This window comes from Vicugna pacos, chromosome 31 (assembly GCF_048564905.1).
Source record: "Vicugna pacos chromosome 31, VicPac4, whole genome shotgun sequence".
Taxonomy (NCBI): Eukaryota; Metazoa; Chordata; class Mammalia; order Artiodactyla; family Camelidae; genus Vicugna; species Vicugna pacos.
In genome coordinates this window covers 22,867,585-22,886,272 of record NC_133017.1, presented here as the reverse complement: position 1 = coordinate 22,886,272, position 18,688 = coordinate 22,867,585, and the positions used below count along the sequence as shown (strand labels likewise).

The window sequence follows — 18,688 nt, the reverse complement described above, 5'->3', positions numbered from 1 at the left end:
GTGAAAGGCTGCATTCAGAGTCACAGAGCATGAGGTCAAGTGCGAACCTCAGCTGTGACTCTATTAAACCGTAACAATGGCCCTTTTCTGTTGCACGGACTCTTCCTCCCCTTCCTCTACCCGCCTCCACCCAGACGCACACTTCTGCCCTCATCCTTCACGGGGCGGAGTTTCCTCTCTCTCCCATTAGCCACGGCACCCAGAGGTCTTCCTCAACCCCTAACTTGGGAGTCAGTGGAGCAAGACGACAGAAAGGGGACACCAACAACCAGTTTCCCACCCGCCAGGGGGGCAGGAGGCGCACTTTGCGTTGCCACATCAGCAAGCTTGTGAAACTCACCCTCTTGCCCTCTCCATCCCCCAGTGAAGCTGTCTTCTCTTCGGCTGGTTCCTTACCTCTTTCCCTGGGCATCTGCCACCCAGACCTGCTACACCAGCATACTCTCACCCTTCAGAGGTTTAACATACTATTTAGAGGTTAGTGGCTAAAAACAATGTTAGAGGTGAATCCTCCAGATATATGCCCAGGAGAAGGATTGCTGGGTCATATGGTAAGTCCATTTTTAGTTTTTTTGAGAAATCTCCATACTGCTTTCCGTAATGGCTGCACTAAACTACATTCCCACCAGCAGTGTAGGAGGGTTCCCTTTTCTCCACAACTTCTCTAGCATTTATTGTTCATGGACTTTTTAATGATGGCCATTCTGACTGGGATGAGGTGATACCTCATTGTACCAGGCACCCCAGTGTTCATAGCAGCACTATTTACAACAGCCAAGACATGGAAGCAAACTAAATGTCCATCGACAAATGACTCACTAAAGAAGCTGTGGTATATTTATATAATGGAATACTACTCAGCCATAAACAAGTAATAAAATAATGCCATTCGCAGCAACATGGATGTTCCTGGAGAATTGTCATTCTAAGTGAAGTAAGCCAGAAGGAGAAAGAAAAATACTATATGATATCACTCGTATGTGGAATCTAAAAAAAAAAAAGAAAAAGAAAAAAGAGGGCAGTAATGAACTCATGTCCAAAACAGAAACAGATTTGCAGACATAATAAACAATCTTCTGGTCACCAGGGGAAAGAAGGTGGCAAGGGATAAATTTGGGAGCTTGAGATTTGCAAATGTTAGCCACTATATATAAAAATAGATAAAACACAAAATTCTTCTGTTTAGCACAGGGAACTATATTCAGTATCTTGTAATAACCTTTAATGAAAAAGAATATGAAAACAAATATATGTATGTATATGCGTGGCTGGGACATTGTGCTGCACACCAGAAATTGACCTGTTGTAACAGACTATAATTCAATTAAAAAAAAAATCCTCAAGGGGTATATATATTTTACCACTAGTGCTGGTTAACATTCACAGGGGGCTCAGTATGCGCCAGACGCTGCTGCAGTTTACGGGGGTGACCCTGGGAGGTGCTAACAGAACCCTCTCTACACTGATGGGGACGCTGAGCAAAAGGAGGGAACGTGACGGGCTCAGAGTCATATGGGCAGCAGGTGGCAAAGCTGGGAGTGAACCCAGAGCTCCAGGGCTGCATCAGGACCTCCAGCCTTTCCTGAGCAGGTGTCCAGTGCCTTACAGCCATGCTCCTCTGCCTCGAGCCTGGGAGGCAAGCGTGTGTATGATGCCCGTGCTGGAGAGGAGAAAATGAAGGCTTAGAGAGGGGCCTCCTGGAAATGGAAAGGTCCTTCTTTCTTCTTCTTCTACCAAACATTTTGGGGCGGAAGACTGAGGCACAGATGATGGCTCCCCTGCTGACTTATGGGGTCCTGGCAGGGTGGGCTGAGTAAATGAAGGCATGAAATGCACCATTTTCCTGACCCCAGAAACAGACACCAACATATATTGCTTCGTGTGCCCCCATATAAAGCCTCAGACCTCTGTCTCCAGCTGTCCCACTGCCCTCGCCCTCTCCTTTCCTACCGCCTTTCAATGGGATGGCAGGCGGCATCTCCCCTGGTGCTAAAATTCCTGCCGACACAGAGACGGAATTTCTGATGGCTCTTGCCAAGTCAATCCTCTCGTCATTTCAAAGGAAAGGGGCCTTTAAATGTCTGGGTCTCTCTCTCCATCCCCCTCTCAACTAGACCTTATTATACTTACACAAAGCAAGCTGGTACCTACTACCACCATCCCAATCAGGGCACACAGCCACCTGGAAGAAAAGAGCCGACACCATCAGCACACTGGCCAGTCCCACCACCCCGATCCCAGGAACCCCCGGGAGATGCGAAGATCAATGCATCTCTGCACGGCCAGTCTGAACCCAGGTCAGCCCTCTCCCTGCCCGCTCCCTGCCCCTCATCTCTTCCTTTTTCCCACAGTAGGAGACAGACGAGGAGCAATGGGGCAAGCCTTCCTCCCCTTAGAAGAGGAATCAGTTACCTCAGAAAATACCTGCCCCTTTGAGAAAAACCCTCAAACTTAAAATACACCAAATTCTTCCCTTCTCTGATTTCCCGTGGCAGTGGCTTTTAACCTTATTTTTAAAATCCTTATGCTGAACTCCAAAAATAAAATTAAGGCTGTTTTCCCTGTTGTGGGGGAACAGAATCCAGACACATACCTCTCAGCCCCAAACCCTTCCCACTTGGTGGCCTCTGAGGCACCACTGTAGAGCTCCCTGGGGCCCCACAGAACACGGTTTGACAACCACATACCTGTTCCCTGTGGAGTTACTTTACCTCTTCAACTGGACCACAAACACCTGGAAAGTAAAGGCTGTCCCTCGTGTATTCACTGTCTCTTCTACAGCAGCCAGCTTTGGCCCATCCTTTCTCCATACAGTCCCCGTGACCTACCCACCCCATTCCGCCAGTAGGCATTTTTTTTTTCATTTTTCAGTTTTATTAGGTAGAATTGTTACAGTTTGGCTGCACACATACAATGTATTGCATGTAAATACATATACACTGTAGACTGCACATATTTTTAAAATTTACATCTATGTACAGTTCATTGTCTCTAAGAACGTTTAGCACTTTAGCTTTTTAAACGTATATAGTTATCGAAGGAATAAAGCCAACCACAAAATAAGATTAATTCAAAAAGATACATACACCCCGCTATTGACAGCAGCATTATTTATAATTGCCAAGATACGGAAGCATCCTAAGTGCACATCAATAGATGAATGGATAAAGAAGATGCAGCGTGCATGTGTAATGGAACACAGCTCACCCTTAAGAAAGAAGGATGTTTTGCCATTTGTGGCCCTTCATTCACTTTTTTCCCCCAGTGGGCAGTTTTGATCTGTGTGTATTTGTCCTAAGTTTTCAGTCTCAGAGAAGCTATTCATCATCCCAGGTGCAGGGAAAATCTCAAGTCTCTCCCCGCTGACATTCCTATTACTCCTCCCACATCCCCAGGCTACATACCGACCCATCCTGTTGGCCAACACGCCAAAGAGGTTGGTGCCAATGAGGTAGGACACACTGGCCGGCAGGAAAGCTAAACCTGCAGAAAGACACAGGTCCTGACCTTAGCACATGCCCGGTTACTCTAAAACACCTTGTTCCTTACAAGATAGCGAGGTCCCCCTGCTACCTTCAGGGCTCCCAAACCACTTAGTGGGCTGGAGATTCTTTGTGCAAACCCGGAGCAGACGGCACAAGGCTCCACACCTCTGCTTCCCTCAGGAGCGAGGCCCTGTTCAACTTCAGCACATTTAATGTCCTTCCACCCGCCCACCTGGACTTCCCGATGAAGGGCTTTCACGGGCCATTCTCAGGTGTAAAGTCCCCTTGACTGTCAGCATGAGAACCTGAGCTTTAGAGAAAGGCCTTCATATCTCCTGGGAAGTGGAATCCCCGCTCTGCTATTTACCTGCCCTCCTATTGCCCTGACAGGGACCTTGGATGAGTCACCAAACCTCTCTGAGCTTTGGTTTCCACATCTGGGAAAAACAAAGCTGCGATTCTGTCACATCAGATTACACCAAGGAGCAAATCAGATAACGTATGCAAATGGATTTTGTAAACTGAAACCCTTGTCACGCTGGGGTTTTTGTGTGTGTGTGTGTGTGTGACAGTAAAGTGCTCTGGAACATGGGCTTCGGAGCCACACGGTGCTGGGTTCCAACTGTGGCTTGGCCACTGGTTAGCTCTGTGACCACAGGCAACTTACGCTCTCTGAGTCTCATTCATTTGTTCGTTCATTTCTTCATTCATTTAGTATTTTTAACGAGCTTTCACTATGTGCCAGGTACTCTAGGGTGAGTAAGGCAGACGAACCCTCGCTTTCAGGGGGCTTACATTCCAAGGGAGGGAGACAGACAATAAACAAGTAAACAAGGAGATGAAGAAGATAATTTTGACAAATGACACGTTCTGGGAAGAAAATTTAACAGGTCGATGTGAAAGAGTGACCAGGAATAAGGGCAAACTTCGATTTAGGGGGTCGGGAAGGGGAAGGCTCCTTTGAGGAGGTGACACTTAAGCTGAGACCTGAATAACCGAAACAGAACATCTTAAGCGAGAAAAACAAACAAAGAACACCTAATACAAATACAAAGGCCTCAAAGAAGAAACCACTTGGTCTGTTCTAGAAATAGAAAAGAGGTCTGTGTGGCTGAAGCGCAATGAACAGAGTGGAGGTGACAGAACCCCCAGGCCTGGAATTTAGAACTTACTCCAAGTGCAATGGGAAGTTTTGGAGGGCATGACGCTTCCATGTATATTTATTTCCTAAATTCCGCTGGTTGTGGTTAGAAAAATGGGTTCACAGGACAGGAGTGGAAGCCAGACGACTATGTGCAGATCCCAGGAGAAACGTGGCAGTGCCTAGTCTGGAAGTCAGGATGGAGAGGGGCGAGGGGACAGCTCAGTGGTAGAGCACCTGCTTAGCGTGCACGAGGTCCTCGGTTCAATCCCCAGCACCTCCATTAAGATAAATAAATAAATAAACCGAATTGCCTCCCCCGAAAACATTTAAAAAAAAAAAAGTCAGGATGGACAGAAGTGAATAAAATAGATTTTTGGAGGTGGGGTCAGTGGACTTTTCTGCTGGATGGGGTGTGGGCATAGTGGGAGTGGGGGAAAGAGAAATCAAGGGTGACTCCTTTTTGTCTTAATTGGGTCGCTGGAGACAGAGGAAGAAACTGGGGCGGGGTGGTGACATGAAAGGTTTGAAATGCTTCTTAGATGTCCAACTGGAGATGTCTGGCAGTTGAGTGTACACGCCTAGGGTTCCGAGGAGAGATCCTCACCCCAGATATAAGGGTTCGACTAATAGGTTTACACACGGTTCTTAAAGCCACGGGAATGACTGGAATCACCCATGAAAGAACAGAGGCAGGATAAGATATCTAAGATCTGAGATGTCAGGGACTCCTCCCTTTAAAAGTTAACCAAAGAGGAGGCTGATAAGGAGCAGCCTACGAAGTAGACGAGAGGAGAGAGAATCCAGAGGGGAAAAAAAAAGAAAAACAGAGAAGAAGTTTGGCCTCTGACAGAGCTGGGCTGCTTCAGCCATAAAGAGAAGGCAGTGCATGTGGGCAGAGGTCCAGGGAAGGGAGTAAAGTTCGTGATGAGAACGTGCGTGTTCCCTTCTCACTGCTTCTATTTTCTCAATGGCTGTGAGTTGAGTATGATGAGCAAGGGATGAGGGTGTGTAGGAGGTCTGAGTGGAAAAGGGTAAAATAATCATTTTGGAAACTGGGAAGAACAAATCTAGGAACTTCAAGAAAGACTGTTGGACAGCGTGAAAACCCACTTTAGATTTGTGGCCATAAATATCTGGCGAGACCAACAGCCCAGCGTGTGTCTTCACCGCTCAGGTGTAGACTTACCAGAGTTAAGGCTTCCGAGGTGACGACCCCAGAGGGAGAGCGGGTGGGGCATGGGAATTCACAAGGCTTTCCAAGGAGGGACTTCAAGAATGGACTTGGATTCAGCGTGATGGAATCCAAGCTGAGTAACCCAAAGTGAGGGGCCTGAGTCGTGATGGAAATAGAGGAAGAACCGAATGGACTGGTGACCTCAGTGTGGCCAAAATGTTAATACAGGGCTCGGAGAACACCTGAGCAGGGAACGTGTCAGGTGATCGCGGGACTGCTTGGAATTGAAATTTCAGAGTTGTTACAATTAATGGTGATATCAAGGTCAGTATTATACAAAGGTTCAACTGGTCAAGGTGGAGAGGGGGAAAAGATTAAGGAACAGGGTAAGACGTTGGTAGGGTTATCCACCAGGATGCTGAAGTTACCAAAAAATGGTGACAGAAGCAAAGGTGAAAAGAATATGGGGCAGGTGTTGACGGCTTTAATGAATGGGGGGGGGGTGATGAAGGGGTGACCAGATGATTACAACGAAGAGTGCTGGGGTGGTGTAATCTAAGGACAAAGTCTTCAAGGGAATCGGGGTCTCTGAAGGAGAATGAAGAAGAAATGGTTCAGAAGCAGTGGGGCTGTGGGAAAGTGGAGTTCTCAGGAAACATCCAGGTCTTGGGGCGAGAAGATGAAAGAAGAGCTCAGAGGAGAGGCTGAGTGCGCAGGGACACGTGTCGACGACAGGGACTCCCGCGAGGCCCGGGACTTGCGAGGGGCAATGGGACACTGGGGCCGATGAAGACGTCTCTGAAACATGGGGATAATAATTATTCCAATAATTTCTTAAAGTTGGTTGTAAGGCTTAACTGAGATAATGCAGATTGGCCATTCTGCAAGGCGCGGGGCACAAAATGAGGGCCCTCTGAGCATCAGTCTTAACTATTAGCATCACAACCAGCGACAAACAGGGTTAGGACTTGAACCCAGATGTCTCCCTGCAACTGTGGGTGTTTCCACCCCCCACGCCAACAGCGAGGCAGCACAGACGGCTCTGGCTTGTGGGGCTGCGTGGAATCGGCCGTGTGAGCGTCCCTGGGTCTCACCTGCCTCTCTGCCCAGACAGGAAGCAGCGCTGTCTCATAGAAACTGTCGTGACAAATATGATTAAACCCAGAGTCAACAACTCCGCAGTTACTGGCTTGATGTTTTGTTTGCTTTTAATATCCTCTGCCACGGGCCGGCGGTGAAGCGCACCTGGGTGTATCTGCCTAGGCTACCTGGACAGGCGGCGACCTGTTTCAAACGGCAAACGTTTGTTTGTGTTTCATGGCTTTACAAATTTAATAGTATAGCTGCTCAGTTGTTTACCTGGTATCTGGAAACGGGCACCATCAGGAAGCCCACAGCCTGCTGGATGACTCATCTCCTTGATTTTGTTCTAAGTGACGTGGGACTTCCTGAACGAGAGGTGCCTCAATCAACGTGGCTTGTTCTTTAGGATCTGAATATAGCTTGCATTTCCGTAGCGTTTTGTGCAAAGCAGGTGTTCCAGACTACATGTCTGCCTACACTTTTTTTTTCCAATTGAATTATGGCTGATTTACAACGTTGTGTTAATTTCTGGCACACAGCATAGTGATTCATTTAAGCACATATATATATTCTTTTTCATTCTCTTTTTCACTATAGGCCATTACAAAGTATGGAATGTAGCTCCCTGCGCTAGGCAGTAGGACCTTGCTGTTTACCTATTTCATATGCAGTAGTTCCTATCCGCAAACCCCGAGCATACACTTTTCACAGCACACCTTCAAGGGATGGGGGACCACTCATAGCGGTGACTGTCAAAGTGATTTCAACAAAAACAGTGATGACAATGGCGTTAATTTTTACTCCCTGAGCATATCCTGTATTCCATGCACCGTGCTATTCCAAATCCCTCTAGAACACACAGATCTACTGAATCCTGAAAACAACCCGAAAAGGCATCTGCATTTTCACAAGTGAAAAAAGCAGAGTTCAAAGGGGTTAAATAACGTATCCAAGGACACAACCAGTCAGTGGTCGAGTCAGGATTTCTACCCCTGAGCTCCTTCCTCCACTGGGTGAGAGCAGCGGGTCCACAACGGGGCACTGAAGTTCAGTCCCAGACCACAGACTGCTCCTCCCGACAGCCTGGAGAGGCGCTGTGCCCCGAGAGCCGTGTTTCTCAGCGCGGCCACTGACGCACACTGGCATTACTGGGAATGCAAACTTGTTTCTACTGATTTGCTGAACGGGGCCCAGCAGTCCGAATTTTGTTGTTCATAATGTGCTGTGTGTTTTGTTTTGCGGTTTTTTGGGGGGGGGCTTTTTTTTTTGGCGGGATGGGTAATTAGATTTCTTTATTTCTTTATTGGAGGCACTGGGGATTGAACCCAAGACCTCGTGCGTGCTAAGGATGCACTCTGCCACTGAGCTATACCCTGCCCCCCAGCTGTCTGAATCTTACCCCGCTCTCCAGCTGAGAACCTTTGATGTTAGACTTAACAGAGGCAGAGAGCACTGAGCCAAGTCGTCAGGGATGGTGGAGGACGCAAGCCTTCTCGGCTCCCCTACTGACTCTCCCGAGGGCTTTTCGCAGCCGCCTCACCTGCACGGGGCACTGTGAGTCTGATCTTGGGTCTCACCAGCCTCTCTCTGTTTCTCTGCACCCCAAGAGGAACCAGTGCTGCCTAGCAGGCACCGTCACGATGATTACAATTAAACGTAAAGTCAACAATTCACCAGTTACCGGCTGATGGCTGGTTTGCTTTTCATTCTCCCTCCCGTGGAGGCACGAAGGGCAGGGGAGGGGCCATTCTGAGCCTGGCTGGTTCCCCACCTGCCCCAAGAGCCTGGGCGGCTGGAGCCCTGGGGCCGGGGCTGTTTATTGGCACCAAGCACAACTAACTTAATTAACCATCATGGTCAGAGGCAGCTGCAGCCCAGAAAAATTCAATTTGGGGCCAGGAGTGCAGCCGAGATCCTTGCTTAGAACTGTCCCCTGAAAAATTAGATCTAGTGCTTTCCGTTGCATATTAAGCTCCATCAGGTCCTTATCAGTTTCCCCCCTGGCCGCATACACCTCTCCTCCCTGCAGTGACTGAGCGATTTGCACGTAACCTTCCCTGTGCCCTTTGCTCCGGCTTCCTGGAAGGGTCCACTGCCTCCTCTCTAGGCTCAGATGAGTCATGACGACGTCTCTCCAGGGGGCAGAGAAGGCTGGAGGCCTCCCTCTCAGAACAGTGTACCCCAGAAGCACTTTTTTAGGGTAAGAAGATAGCAAAAGGGTAACCTGTGGAAAGGGGAGTGGACAAGAGGAAAGTATCGATGGTGATGGTGGTGCCTGTTTACATCCTACAGGTGCCAAGCATTTCCACGGATGAAGCCATTCATTCCTCAGATTTACCTGCTGAATGAGATAGGATTCTGACGTCTGTTTCAGAGATGAGAAAAGTGATGCTCTGAAAGCTGAGTGCTTTGCACCAGTTTGCGCAAAGCACATCGATGGAGTAGAAATGGAAACCTGAGGTCTTTTGACTAGAAGTCATTAATCATTCTACCACACAGCTGCCACTCCATCCCTTCTCGGCCTGCTTCTTCCCCACCTTCTCTGCCGGAGGGTGCACCGTTCCCGGAAGTATTGCAACACCGGGTTGATGCGTGGAGTGGGCGGAGCAAGCGCCTATTCCAACTTCCTGCTCCAAAAATCCATTTAATGTACTGTCCTCAGCTAGAGGACGTATCAGATAGTAAACTGAAAAGAACAGGGACTACACTTGATCTTAACCAAAAGGCCGAGAAGCGACCAGCCTGCGTCTTGGAAGGACTGCCCACCCAACCAGGCTTGATTCACAGGTGTGGACAAGGAAGGTAATTCTCGCAAGAAAGCGCATTGTCTCTCTGTGATCCGGAAGACCTGGTCCTGAGGATGCCTCCTGATGTCCTGAGAAAGGGCCCATGGTACACACCTCTCTGCCCAAGCCCCAGTTGGGGACCAAGGTCACTCACCGAGCTGCCACTCTGGTGCACACATGGTCTGCAACATCCAGATGGGCAGTGTGGGCTCCAGCATGGCCACTCCCATGTTGGCGAAGCAGAGGGAGCCTGGGGAGATGGTTCAGTGAGCCCCCGTGGTTGCCCAGAAGCTCAGGCTCTCCCCGCCGGAAAGGGAGGCAAGGTCAGCTTACCTGCAGCCACCAGGATGTAAGGGTCTCTGAGAAGTGTGAGGAGAGGAGTCCCCGTGACGCTCTGAGAACATGGACAACAAAAACCTTCCATTTGTACAGCATATACACCTCTCCTGTCTTCACAGCACCTTCTACATTAGCTCCCTTACCGTGGAGACCAGACACCCAAGTCACAGAAGAGGAACGGACTTGCCCAGTGTCGCAGAGTGAGCTGGGACTGCATATACCGGGTGCAGGGCAGGCACAGAGAGGGGGGCAGTACTCCAGACACGATTCCTGCCTACCAATGGCCATCAACCAGGTCACAGCGGACTGTCAGCAAGGCCGACACTGGACAGCAGGTGTCTGGGATCCTGGCCTTGGGCCTCTCCACAGGATCCGGCTGGCACTAACATTCGTCCAAGGAGAACCCCAGGCAGGGCGCTGAATCCCAAAGGTAAGCCCAGAGGTCACAACTCAGAAGGCAGCTCAAGGTGACTGAAGTCCTGCTCTGACCACGTGGAGCCACACTGGCTGGTGCAGCCGACAACCTGAGCAACTAGATTGGAACGCCAGCCCAAATGTCCAACTCTGACACCACCCACTGCTCAAAACATCTTCCTTCCACTAAACTCAGTCATCCACCTTCCTCCCCTGCACACCAGCAGGCCCTCAGGTGTCACGGGTACCTTCTCTTAAATGCCCTTCCTTCTCCGTTCCAAAAGTCCAGACCTCACCTACCCTGCAAAGTCAAGCTTAAACAGCTCCTTCTTATCCAGAGGTTTCCCTGACTCAGTAGCTGGAACTTCTCTCTCTTTCAAACTTCCTGAGTACCGTGCCCTAATCTCTGGTGTTTATCCTATTTCTATGTTGTAATAAATTTAATAGTTTTAATCTGATAACCCTCGCTGCACACACAGGGGTGGATTAAAATATTCAGAGATACTCTAAAAAGATCCTGCTCTCCCATATGTAATTCTCAGTAAAGAGAGAGCTAGATCATAAAATATACACGAAAGAAGTCCAGTAAACCCTTTGATCCAGCAACTCCACTTTCAGAAATTTATCCTAAAGATGCTCTCCAACTTTATAAAAATGCACATACACAAGGTTACTCATTGCAGCACTATTTGTAACTGCAAAATACTGGGAACTACCTAAATGCCCGAGCATAGAGGATTGAATAAAATCTGGTACGCATACACTGGTACACCATGTGGCCAGAAAAACAACATTTTTTTGAATATGTAGAACATTACCACCCAAAAATCAAAATCACGTATAAAAAAAATCGAAGGAAAATCATTTCTCTACTCAGAACACTTCTGATGCCAAATGTGTCGCTTCTCACGCCACGCAATTCCCCAGTTCTCTGTGGGCACCAACTGGGGGTCCCTGCAAATTGAATTCAATTCTGACACTAACTATGTGGAGCCGGCACAGACCCCACAGGCTGCCCCTCACTTCAGACGCCAGTCAAAGCAGAGCGCTCCCAGGATGCCTGCACAACTGTCAGACGTGGCTACAAAATCAAGGTCTTCAGATCAAGTTTCCTGTATTTTCTATGCTTTCTTAATTTTCTTTCTTCGTGGTTTGATACGGTTTTCCCAGAGCCATCTCTGTCTTAGAGTCAGACAAATGCCGACAGTGACATTTAACCGCTATAGAATGACAGTTTGTAAGGATGCTTTTGGGGGAGAGACCGTTTGCCTGGTTTCCGAGGTCTTCAGCTCTGAGATGTTATAATTGTGATTCTCAGGCCCCAGTGTCACTGTCTCCCGGTTCTGAGTCATTATATATATAATCTCAGTAAGGTTCCTTTGATTCTTTATAAGGCTCTTCCTCCATCCCTGCCCAACCTCCAGCCAGACTCCCTCCCCATCTCCCACACCATCCTAAATGTGGCCCTGTTGGGAATCCAGCACAGTTCTTGCTTTCTCCAACCCCATCCCCCTTTCTTCTTACACTTTGACGGGATGATCTAGGCACGCCTGGGTCACTGCACTCAGCCATTCTATCTATCTCTTGGCAATGGAGCTTGGAATCCACTTACCTCAGGAGAAATCTTGGAAGGGTGCAGGATGCACAGCTGGAGTGCTAAGAAAGGCAGAGGGAGAGAGAAAGAGTTCAGTTTGCCCACGTATGAGTTGGGGGATCCGGTAACAGCCACATTGTTAGCATCCTATCATGTACAGACCGAATTCCCTGAGCTTCTTCCTTCTTTCTTCCGATGGGGTGGTCCTTAATCCACAGGGACATGTCAAGACTGACACCACAGCACAATGCATTCCCAACCTGGCCCGGGCTGCCGCCTGCCTGGTGGCCTCTTACGGTCACTTACCTCCATCCAGGAGCGCCAGGAAGGCCAAGATGAGGAAGGGTACGAACTTCCCAAAAAACACATACATCACACTTCCGAAGGGGGCACCCACTGGAAAAGCAAAACAGGCATGGATTCCAGACGTGAGGGCCACTTCCCAGCCAGCGCAACTTGTCCACATGCACCCAGGGAGCATTCCCTGGGGGCCTTCCGGGGGCTGAGCTCCGCATGAGCGCATGAGGTGTCGAGGATTCAGAGATGACAAAGACCTGCTTCCAGGGGCTCACTCTCTAGTGGAGGAAATGTGTGTGTGTGGCGGGGGTCGGACCCAAATCATTAGAACATGATGAAAAGTAAATGTCAGCGGTAAATGTCCCATCTATGAAGTGCTATGTATGCACAGCAGAGTGAGTTTGGGTGGCCACGGGGGCTTTGTCCAGTGGGCAATACTCGTGGGGAAGAAGCATGTGTAGGGGGGAGGGGATAGCTCAGTGCTAGGGCGCATGCTTAGCATGCACAAAGGTTCTGGGGTCAGTCCCCAGTCTCTCCATTATAAATAATGAAACTAAAACCTAATCACCCCCCCAAACTTTTTAAAAACCCTAATAAAAACAAAAGCGTATGTAAAGAGCCCAGAGGTGTTATAACGGAGCGTGTGGGGGGGGGGAGAATTAGGAGAAAGCCCCCGGCACCAGGACAGGAGTATCGGGAGAAGCCGGAGGTGCGGAAGGCTGAGGCCAAACAGCCAAGGACTTCACGGATCCAGACAGGGCAGCTCCCTGGCCTCGCGGGCTCGGGAGAAGCATCGGTGGAGGGGAGGAACACCACCGGCCCTGCGTGTAGGCGGTTTCTTCCGGGGGCCCCGTGGGGAGGGAGGGGTGGGCGAGAGATGAGGCAGGAGGCTGGTGCCCTGCTCCAGCTGGGACGGGACGAGGAGCTGGCCTCGGGGGAGCGGCTGGGGAGGATAGAACAGGCTTACTCTCTGGGGGATGAGCGGAGACACAGGGGACCGGGACACACCAGGCTTTAGCTCGGGTGTCTGTGTTTGGGGGGGTGGATGCCATCAAAGAGCAGAGCGTTTGCTCCCTCTCCTCACCGTGGTGGTCGAGAGAGCAGGCGTGGGCCAGGGAAGAGACTTTTGGTGTTTCCCTCTTAATTAGCCTGTACGCTCCTAGAGGGCAGGAAGCGCGTCGGGGGCTTCCTACCCGTATCCTTCTGTGTGACCATCGTGTTTGGCGTGTCTCAGGTGCTCAGTGAAAGCCTGGGGCTTGCTGGACTGGTCGATGAAACCAGACGCAGGACGGACCTCAAGGGAAGTCTAACCTTGTGGTCTGGAGCGTGGGATTCGAGCCCAGAAAGTCTGAGTCTGTATCCTGACTCTGACATTTCCTGGCCGTGTGACTTCAGATGGCTATTAACCTTTCTTATCCTCATCACCGGAAGAGGGACAATCATTCCTCCTTCACGAGTGTGGTGGCAAGGGTGACAGGAGGTCATGTATGCGTTTAGCACACAGTCTGACAAAGAGCACGTTCTCACGCTGAAAGCACTGGCCACGTACTGCAGCAGAGGTGAGGCAGTGGCTGCAAACGCGCAGAGATTCACTCCCTTGAACAGACTAGGTTTCTGGACCATCCCCAGGCCCTGAAGGGATGTGCAGCTTCTTAAGGGGAAAGAGAGTTTGCCCTCCCCAGGCACAATCTCAGAAGGATTCACACCATGATTGGACACAGCACAAAGGAAAATGCTATCTCCCATGACTTGAGAAACCACCGCGTCCTGCAGCCATCTCCCGAGGGTCGACAGCACCTCCCCTCCTGAGCCCAGATCAGGGGCCGGCGCCCACTTACCCAGCACTCCCAGAGCCAGGCCCCCCAGGGCAATCCCCATGGCACGCCCTCTCTCGTGGTCATCAGTGTAGACACTCGCCAGCATCCCAAGGCCTGAAGGGAGAGTGACAGAGCTGGCACACAGAAACTCCCTGTCCGCCTCTCTCCCAGAGACCTCCATCTCGGCCCTGTTACATCTTCAGGGGCCGCCTTAGCTAGAGTTTCCGTTTGAGGGGTTTTATAGAAACCAACCCGCAGTATTTCACACATACTGCCCCCACGGGCCCCTGAAATGCCCACACCGCTCACTCCTCCTGGTCAGAATATTATTGGAAGTGCAGAGGTCTTTGGGAAGGGCAACATGGACCACCACTGTCCAGCGATGCCGCAGTTCCTATCCCTGTACCGTTTCCCAGCACGTCTCCCTGAGTCCATGGGTCTGGAGCAGATCAAGGGAGGGAAGATCCTGAACACAGAGCACAGTTCTACGTGATGGGGGAGCCCAAAGAAGAGCGTGAGGACCTGGGAGAGAGTGTGGGCTGTGGACTCTTACATCCACGTACACACGTCTCAAATAGCATAAAATGTTAAGAAGGGGACAGAGGAAAGGCCACAAAGTGGCGTTAAATAGAAACCTGGCCGACTTCACGGTTTGACCCTGGGCGTGGTCTGACCTGAGCTTGCTGCATCTGCATATCATCAGAGAAGGTGACCTCAGGCTTGGGGATTTACAGGCACTGCCGGCAACTCTACAATTATCTCGTTTTTGTATATATTTTTTTTTACTGAAGTGTAGTCAGTTTACAATGTTGTGTCAATTTCTGGTGTAAAGCTAATGCTTCAGTCACACACGAACGCACATATAATCATTTTCATATTCTTTTTCACCATAAGTTGCTACAAGATACTGAATAGAGTTCCCTGTGCTGTACAGTGAGAACTTGTTTGTCAGATTTTGTGAGAATCCTCTTGTATTTTGAAGCAAGAGACACTCTGCCAGAGTTCAGCAGGTGTTCTGTGCGACTCAGCGGGTTTGCAGATGTCATTCTTGGTGGATTTGGTGGAGGGCGAGCTGGGAGTCTCCCTACTCCGCCATCGGGGCACCTACAATTATCTTGTTTTTAAATCACACTGTCTGCGTACCACTATGGTATTTTCCTTAATTCCTTCATATACATCCTACAGGGTCTGAAGGCAGTAAGAGATGGTAAGAGATGTGTGTGCATGCATGTATGCGTGTGGGTGTGAGTGTGCAAGATGTTGGTGTTACCTGCAACAGATGAAAATGAAGATCCAATGCCTTGAAGGGTTCGGGCCACAAAGAGCAGGGTATAGGTACCAGAAAAAGCAAACACTAGGCAAAGAGAACAGCAAAAATGCTCCAGTTAGCAGACTGCCTTTGCTTCCCCAGCCACGGGAAGAGATCCAGGGTATTACAGACACGAGCCATCATGCATACGTTTTAATAAAGCATGATCACCGTTCTCTGTATTCGGAGTTGTCGTTCCATTACCCACCCCTCCTTAACCAGGACTGCACTGATTGGCCTGAAGACTGAGAAACCAAAGATGCATAAACCAATTCACCACAAAGTGGATGGAAGGCTGGGTGTCCACTGTTCCTGCCTAGAGCCCAACATTTTGTCCACTGGAGCCAGGGCTGTCCGTGCCCAGTGCCCTGGGCTGGGAACTGGTCCTTAGACCCTACTTTGGGATCCTCCATATGCAACACTCAGATTTGAGCTTTGCCCTTGTTGGGCCCCATGAGGTCATCTAGAACGTGGGACGAAAGCTATGTGCACCTGAAGGACCACAGGCATTGGGGAGAAAATGGTATCTTGTGATCCAATCAGATCCTCCCCCTTATACTGGAAGCTCCTTCAGCCAAATCACATCAGTATTTATTAAGTGATACTGAACACGTGGCTGTGCTGGGCTCTGTAACAGACATGAAATAAAGAGAACATCCCGTTCATGCCCTTGAAGAGATTCAGACTAACACACACGCAGCTGAGAACCAAACAGGGATGTGTTACCAAAAGCCAAATTACAGGGCGTTTCATTGGTGGTAAGGTCGTTGAGTCCAGACACGTCTCACACCGCCAAGTGCAGGACAGCACCGCCGGAACTGAGGACGTGCTCCCAGCGCGTCTGACTCAGCCGGAGCTGAGCCCCTCTGTCCACTGATTACACACGTCTTTGGCCGCGCTTATAATCTTCTCCCATTACTTCCCGACATGACCACACCGTCTCCCAAACATGCAAATGCTGGGTCTCTCCTTGCCAGGGCTTCAATGCCCTCTCCTGGGCTTTCTGACTTCCAATCTATTCCAGGTCTGCTCTCCCTATGTCCTTTGAGCACAGAGGGACCAACCCATCTCTGTCTGCCCAGGACCTTCCTGGGTTGAAAATCAAAAGTCTCGAATCCTGGGAAGCCTCTCCATCCCAGGCAAACTAGGATGGTGGGTCACCCTGTTTGGGAAGACCAAAGTAATTTCCTTTTCATTTTGCACCCCCTACCGTGGGCCACTATTTAGCGCCTAATTACATTTAGCAAGTTTCCTAGCTGGGGGCCCTTACTGGTAGTGATTTGGGCATCAGAAAACTCATTTTGGTATCTAAAAACCCTGAAAGAATGCTACATAGGACACCCTACACACCAAAAGTTTGCCAGAGTGAGGTCAACTCGGTACAGCAACACTGGTTATGTTGTGGAAACAATAATTATTATTGAACACGTGCAGCTTGGTAGATACGAAAAGCTTTTGAAACACGAGTTCTTGGCAGAGAATCAGGCAAGGACCTTATGCTAAAAAGTTTGGGATCTACCAGGACACTGCATTAACTTATTTAGCAGAGTCTGCAGGTCTCCCAGGCAAGTATCAAGAACACCTGGGTAGCTGGAACCATGCCTTTTTATTTTTTGCGTTCCCTCAGTGACTTTTCATCCTCGAAGCATAATATGCGTGCTTCCTAAAGTTCTGTGGAATGATGTGCAAGTCTCATTTGATGAAACAGAGCATCTTATTAGTTTTCTGTTTATTGTGTAGCATGGGCTGGGCTCCTAGAAGTTCAACGAAGACGTCTCAATTTAACTTCCTGGTTTCCTCTGGCTCAGCTGGAGTTTCACGAGTAAGCTGCAGTTCTCGGACAGAATTTCACACGTGGAGTCCCTGCGCTTTGCACCTACCAGCCCTGAACGCAACAAATTCCTGTTCGACATTGGTTGATAGGTGACAAGTCCTGCGCTGGAAAGGACGAAACTTTCAGCAGGAGCAACAGGACAAGCAGAAAAGTCACAGAAAGGTACTTAGCAAGATGAGAGGGAGAAGGAGGTGTGTCACCCAGACCACAGACATCAGCAGAGGCATCGGGAGCCACCCATGGGTCCACAGGCTGCCCTCCCCCAACCCCTCGCCCCACAGTCATTTTCTTATTTTCTCAGGGTCAGTTTCCAGGTGTATTTTTTTTTTACTTACTGTTCTCATTCACATCTCTCTCATATTGAGAACATTTATCTGATACGGGGTAGACTATTTGCCTCTTCTTGTCCTTTTTAGCAGATTTATTTTCCAAAGCTATCGCCTTTCACAGCCTTCCTGGAAGGCAGCAGGCTTTTCGGAATTTTCCAGGTGCTGTGGTCCAGTTTAGGTTCTTTGTTAGTTGCTCTTTACCTTTGCATATCAAAATGCTACGACGTCTTCTCCAAGATGGGCTGTTTGTACTAAATTCACTCAGGGGATTACTGATACACACACACACACACACACACACACACACAAAAGCATACACATTAAAATGGCCTTCATGGAGGGGCATATAGCTCAGTGGTAGAGCACATGCTTAGCATGCAGGAGGTCCTGGATTCAACCCCCAGTACCTCCAATCAATCAATCAATAAAAAATAAATAAATCTAATTACCTCCCCTCACCCCCCACATTTTTTTTAAGAAACGGCCTTTACAATCTTCTCCAGCTGGAGGAAGTATCTATTCTTTGATAGCAGAATATATAAATTCCACCCAGACTTGAGTTGCTTCGGCTGTTCTCGCCCCCCGTAACAAAAACTGTAAAGCATTTAAATCAGTGTCACAGGCCACTTAGTCAGATAACTAAGTAGCTAACCTGACCCTGCTCTTTTTGCTGCAGAGCATGTGATAAAATCAAAGTTAATCAGTGAAGGGAAGAGAAGAGGAAGCAGATTACTTACTAATTGTGGAGATAAACATGATAACAAAGCCAGCGAACATGGGAATGTGATATCCAATCCTAGAAGGGAATTTAAACAAAGATACAATTCCATGTAAAACAGATAAACAGCAAGTTTACACTGTAGAACACAGGGAACTCTATTCAATATCCTGTAATAACCTATAATGAAAAAGAATATGAAAAGGAATATATGTATGGCTGAAGCATTATGCTGTACACCAGAAATTGACACGACGTTGTAAGCTGACTATACTTGAATTTTTTTTAAAAAAGGGGAAAAAGAGATACAATTCCAATAGGCACCCATTATACGTGCACTGTATTTTTTCATGTAATTGGTAACA

The 18,688-nt window shown here is 48.9% G+C and overlaps 1 protein-coding gene and 1 non-coding gene across 6 annotated transcripts in view; both read right to left on the bottom strand.

The window, feature by feature from the left end:
• Window positions 1-18,688, bottom strand: part of SLC18A1 (solute carrier family 18 member A1) — a 35,018-nt gene that overhangs the window by 4,764 nt on the left and 11,566 nt on the right. For all 5 annotated transcript variants that reach the window (XM_072952628.1, XM_072952625.1, XM_015238227.3 and 2 more), the window contains 9 exons: window positions 18,343-18,401; window positions 15,404-15,487; window positions 14,155-14,247; window positions 12,326-12,415; window positions 12,038-12,081; window positions 10,006-10,066; window positions 9,827-9,922; window positions 3,405-3,483; window positions 2,131-2,182 (listed from right to left, as the gene is read on the bottom strand). In XM_072952628.1, coding sequence (XP_072808729.1) covers window positions 2,131-2,182; window positions 3,405-3,483; window positions 9,827-9,922; window positions 10,006-10,066; window positions 12,038-12,081; window positions 12,326-12,415; window positions 14,155-14,247; window positions 15,404-15,487; window positions 18,343-18,401 — 658 coding nt within the window. The remainder of the gene's footprint in view (window positions 1-2,130; window positions 2,183-3,404; window positions 3,484-9,826; window positions 9,923-10,005; window positions 10,067-12,037; window positions 12,082-12,325; window positions 12,416-14,154; window positions 14,248-15,403; window positions 15,488-18,342; window positions 18,402-18,688) is intronic.
• On the bottom strand, window positions 9,434-9,624 carry LOC116286158 (U2 spliceosomal RNA). Its single transcript, XR_004195920.1, has one exon. It is a non-coding gene; the product is annotated as a U2 spliceosomal RNA (small nuclear RNA).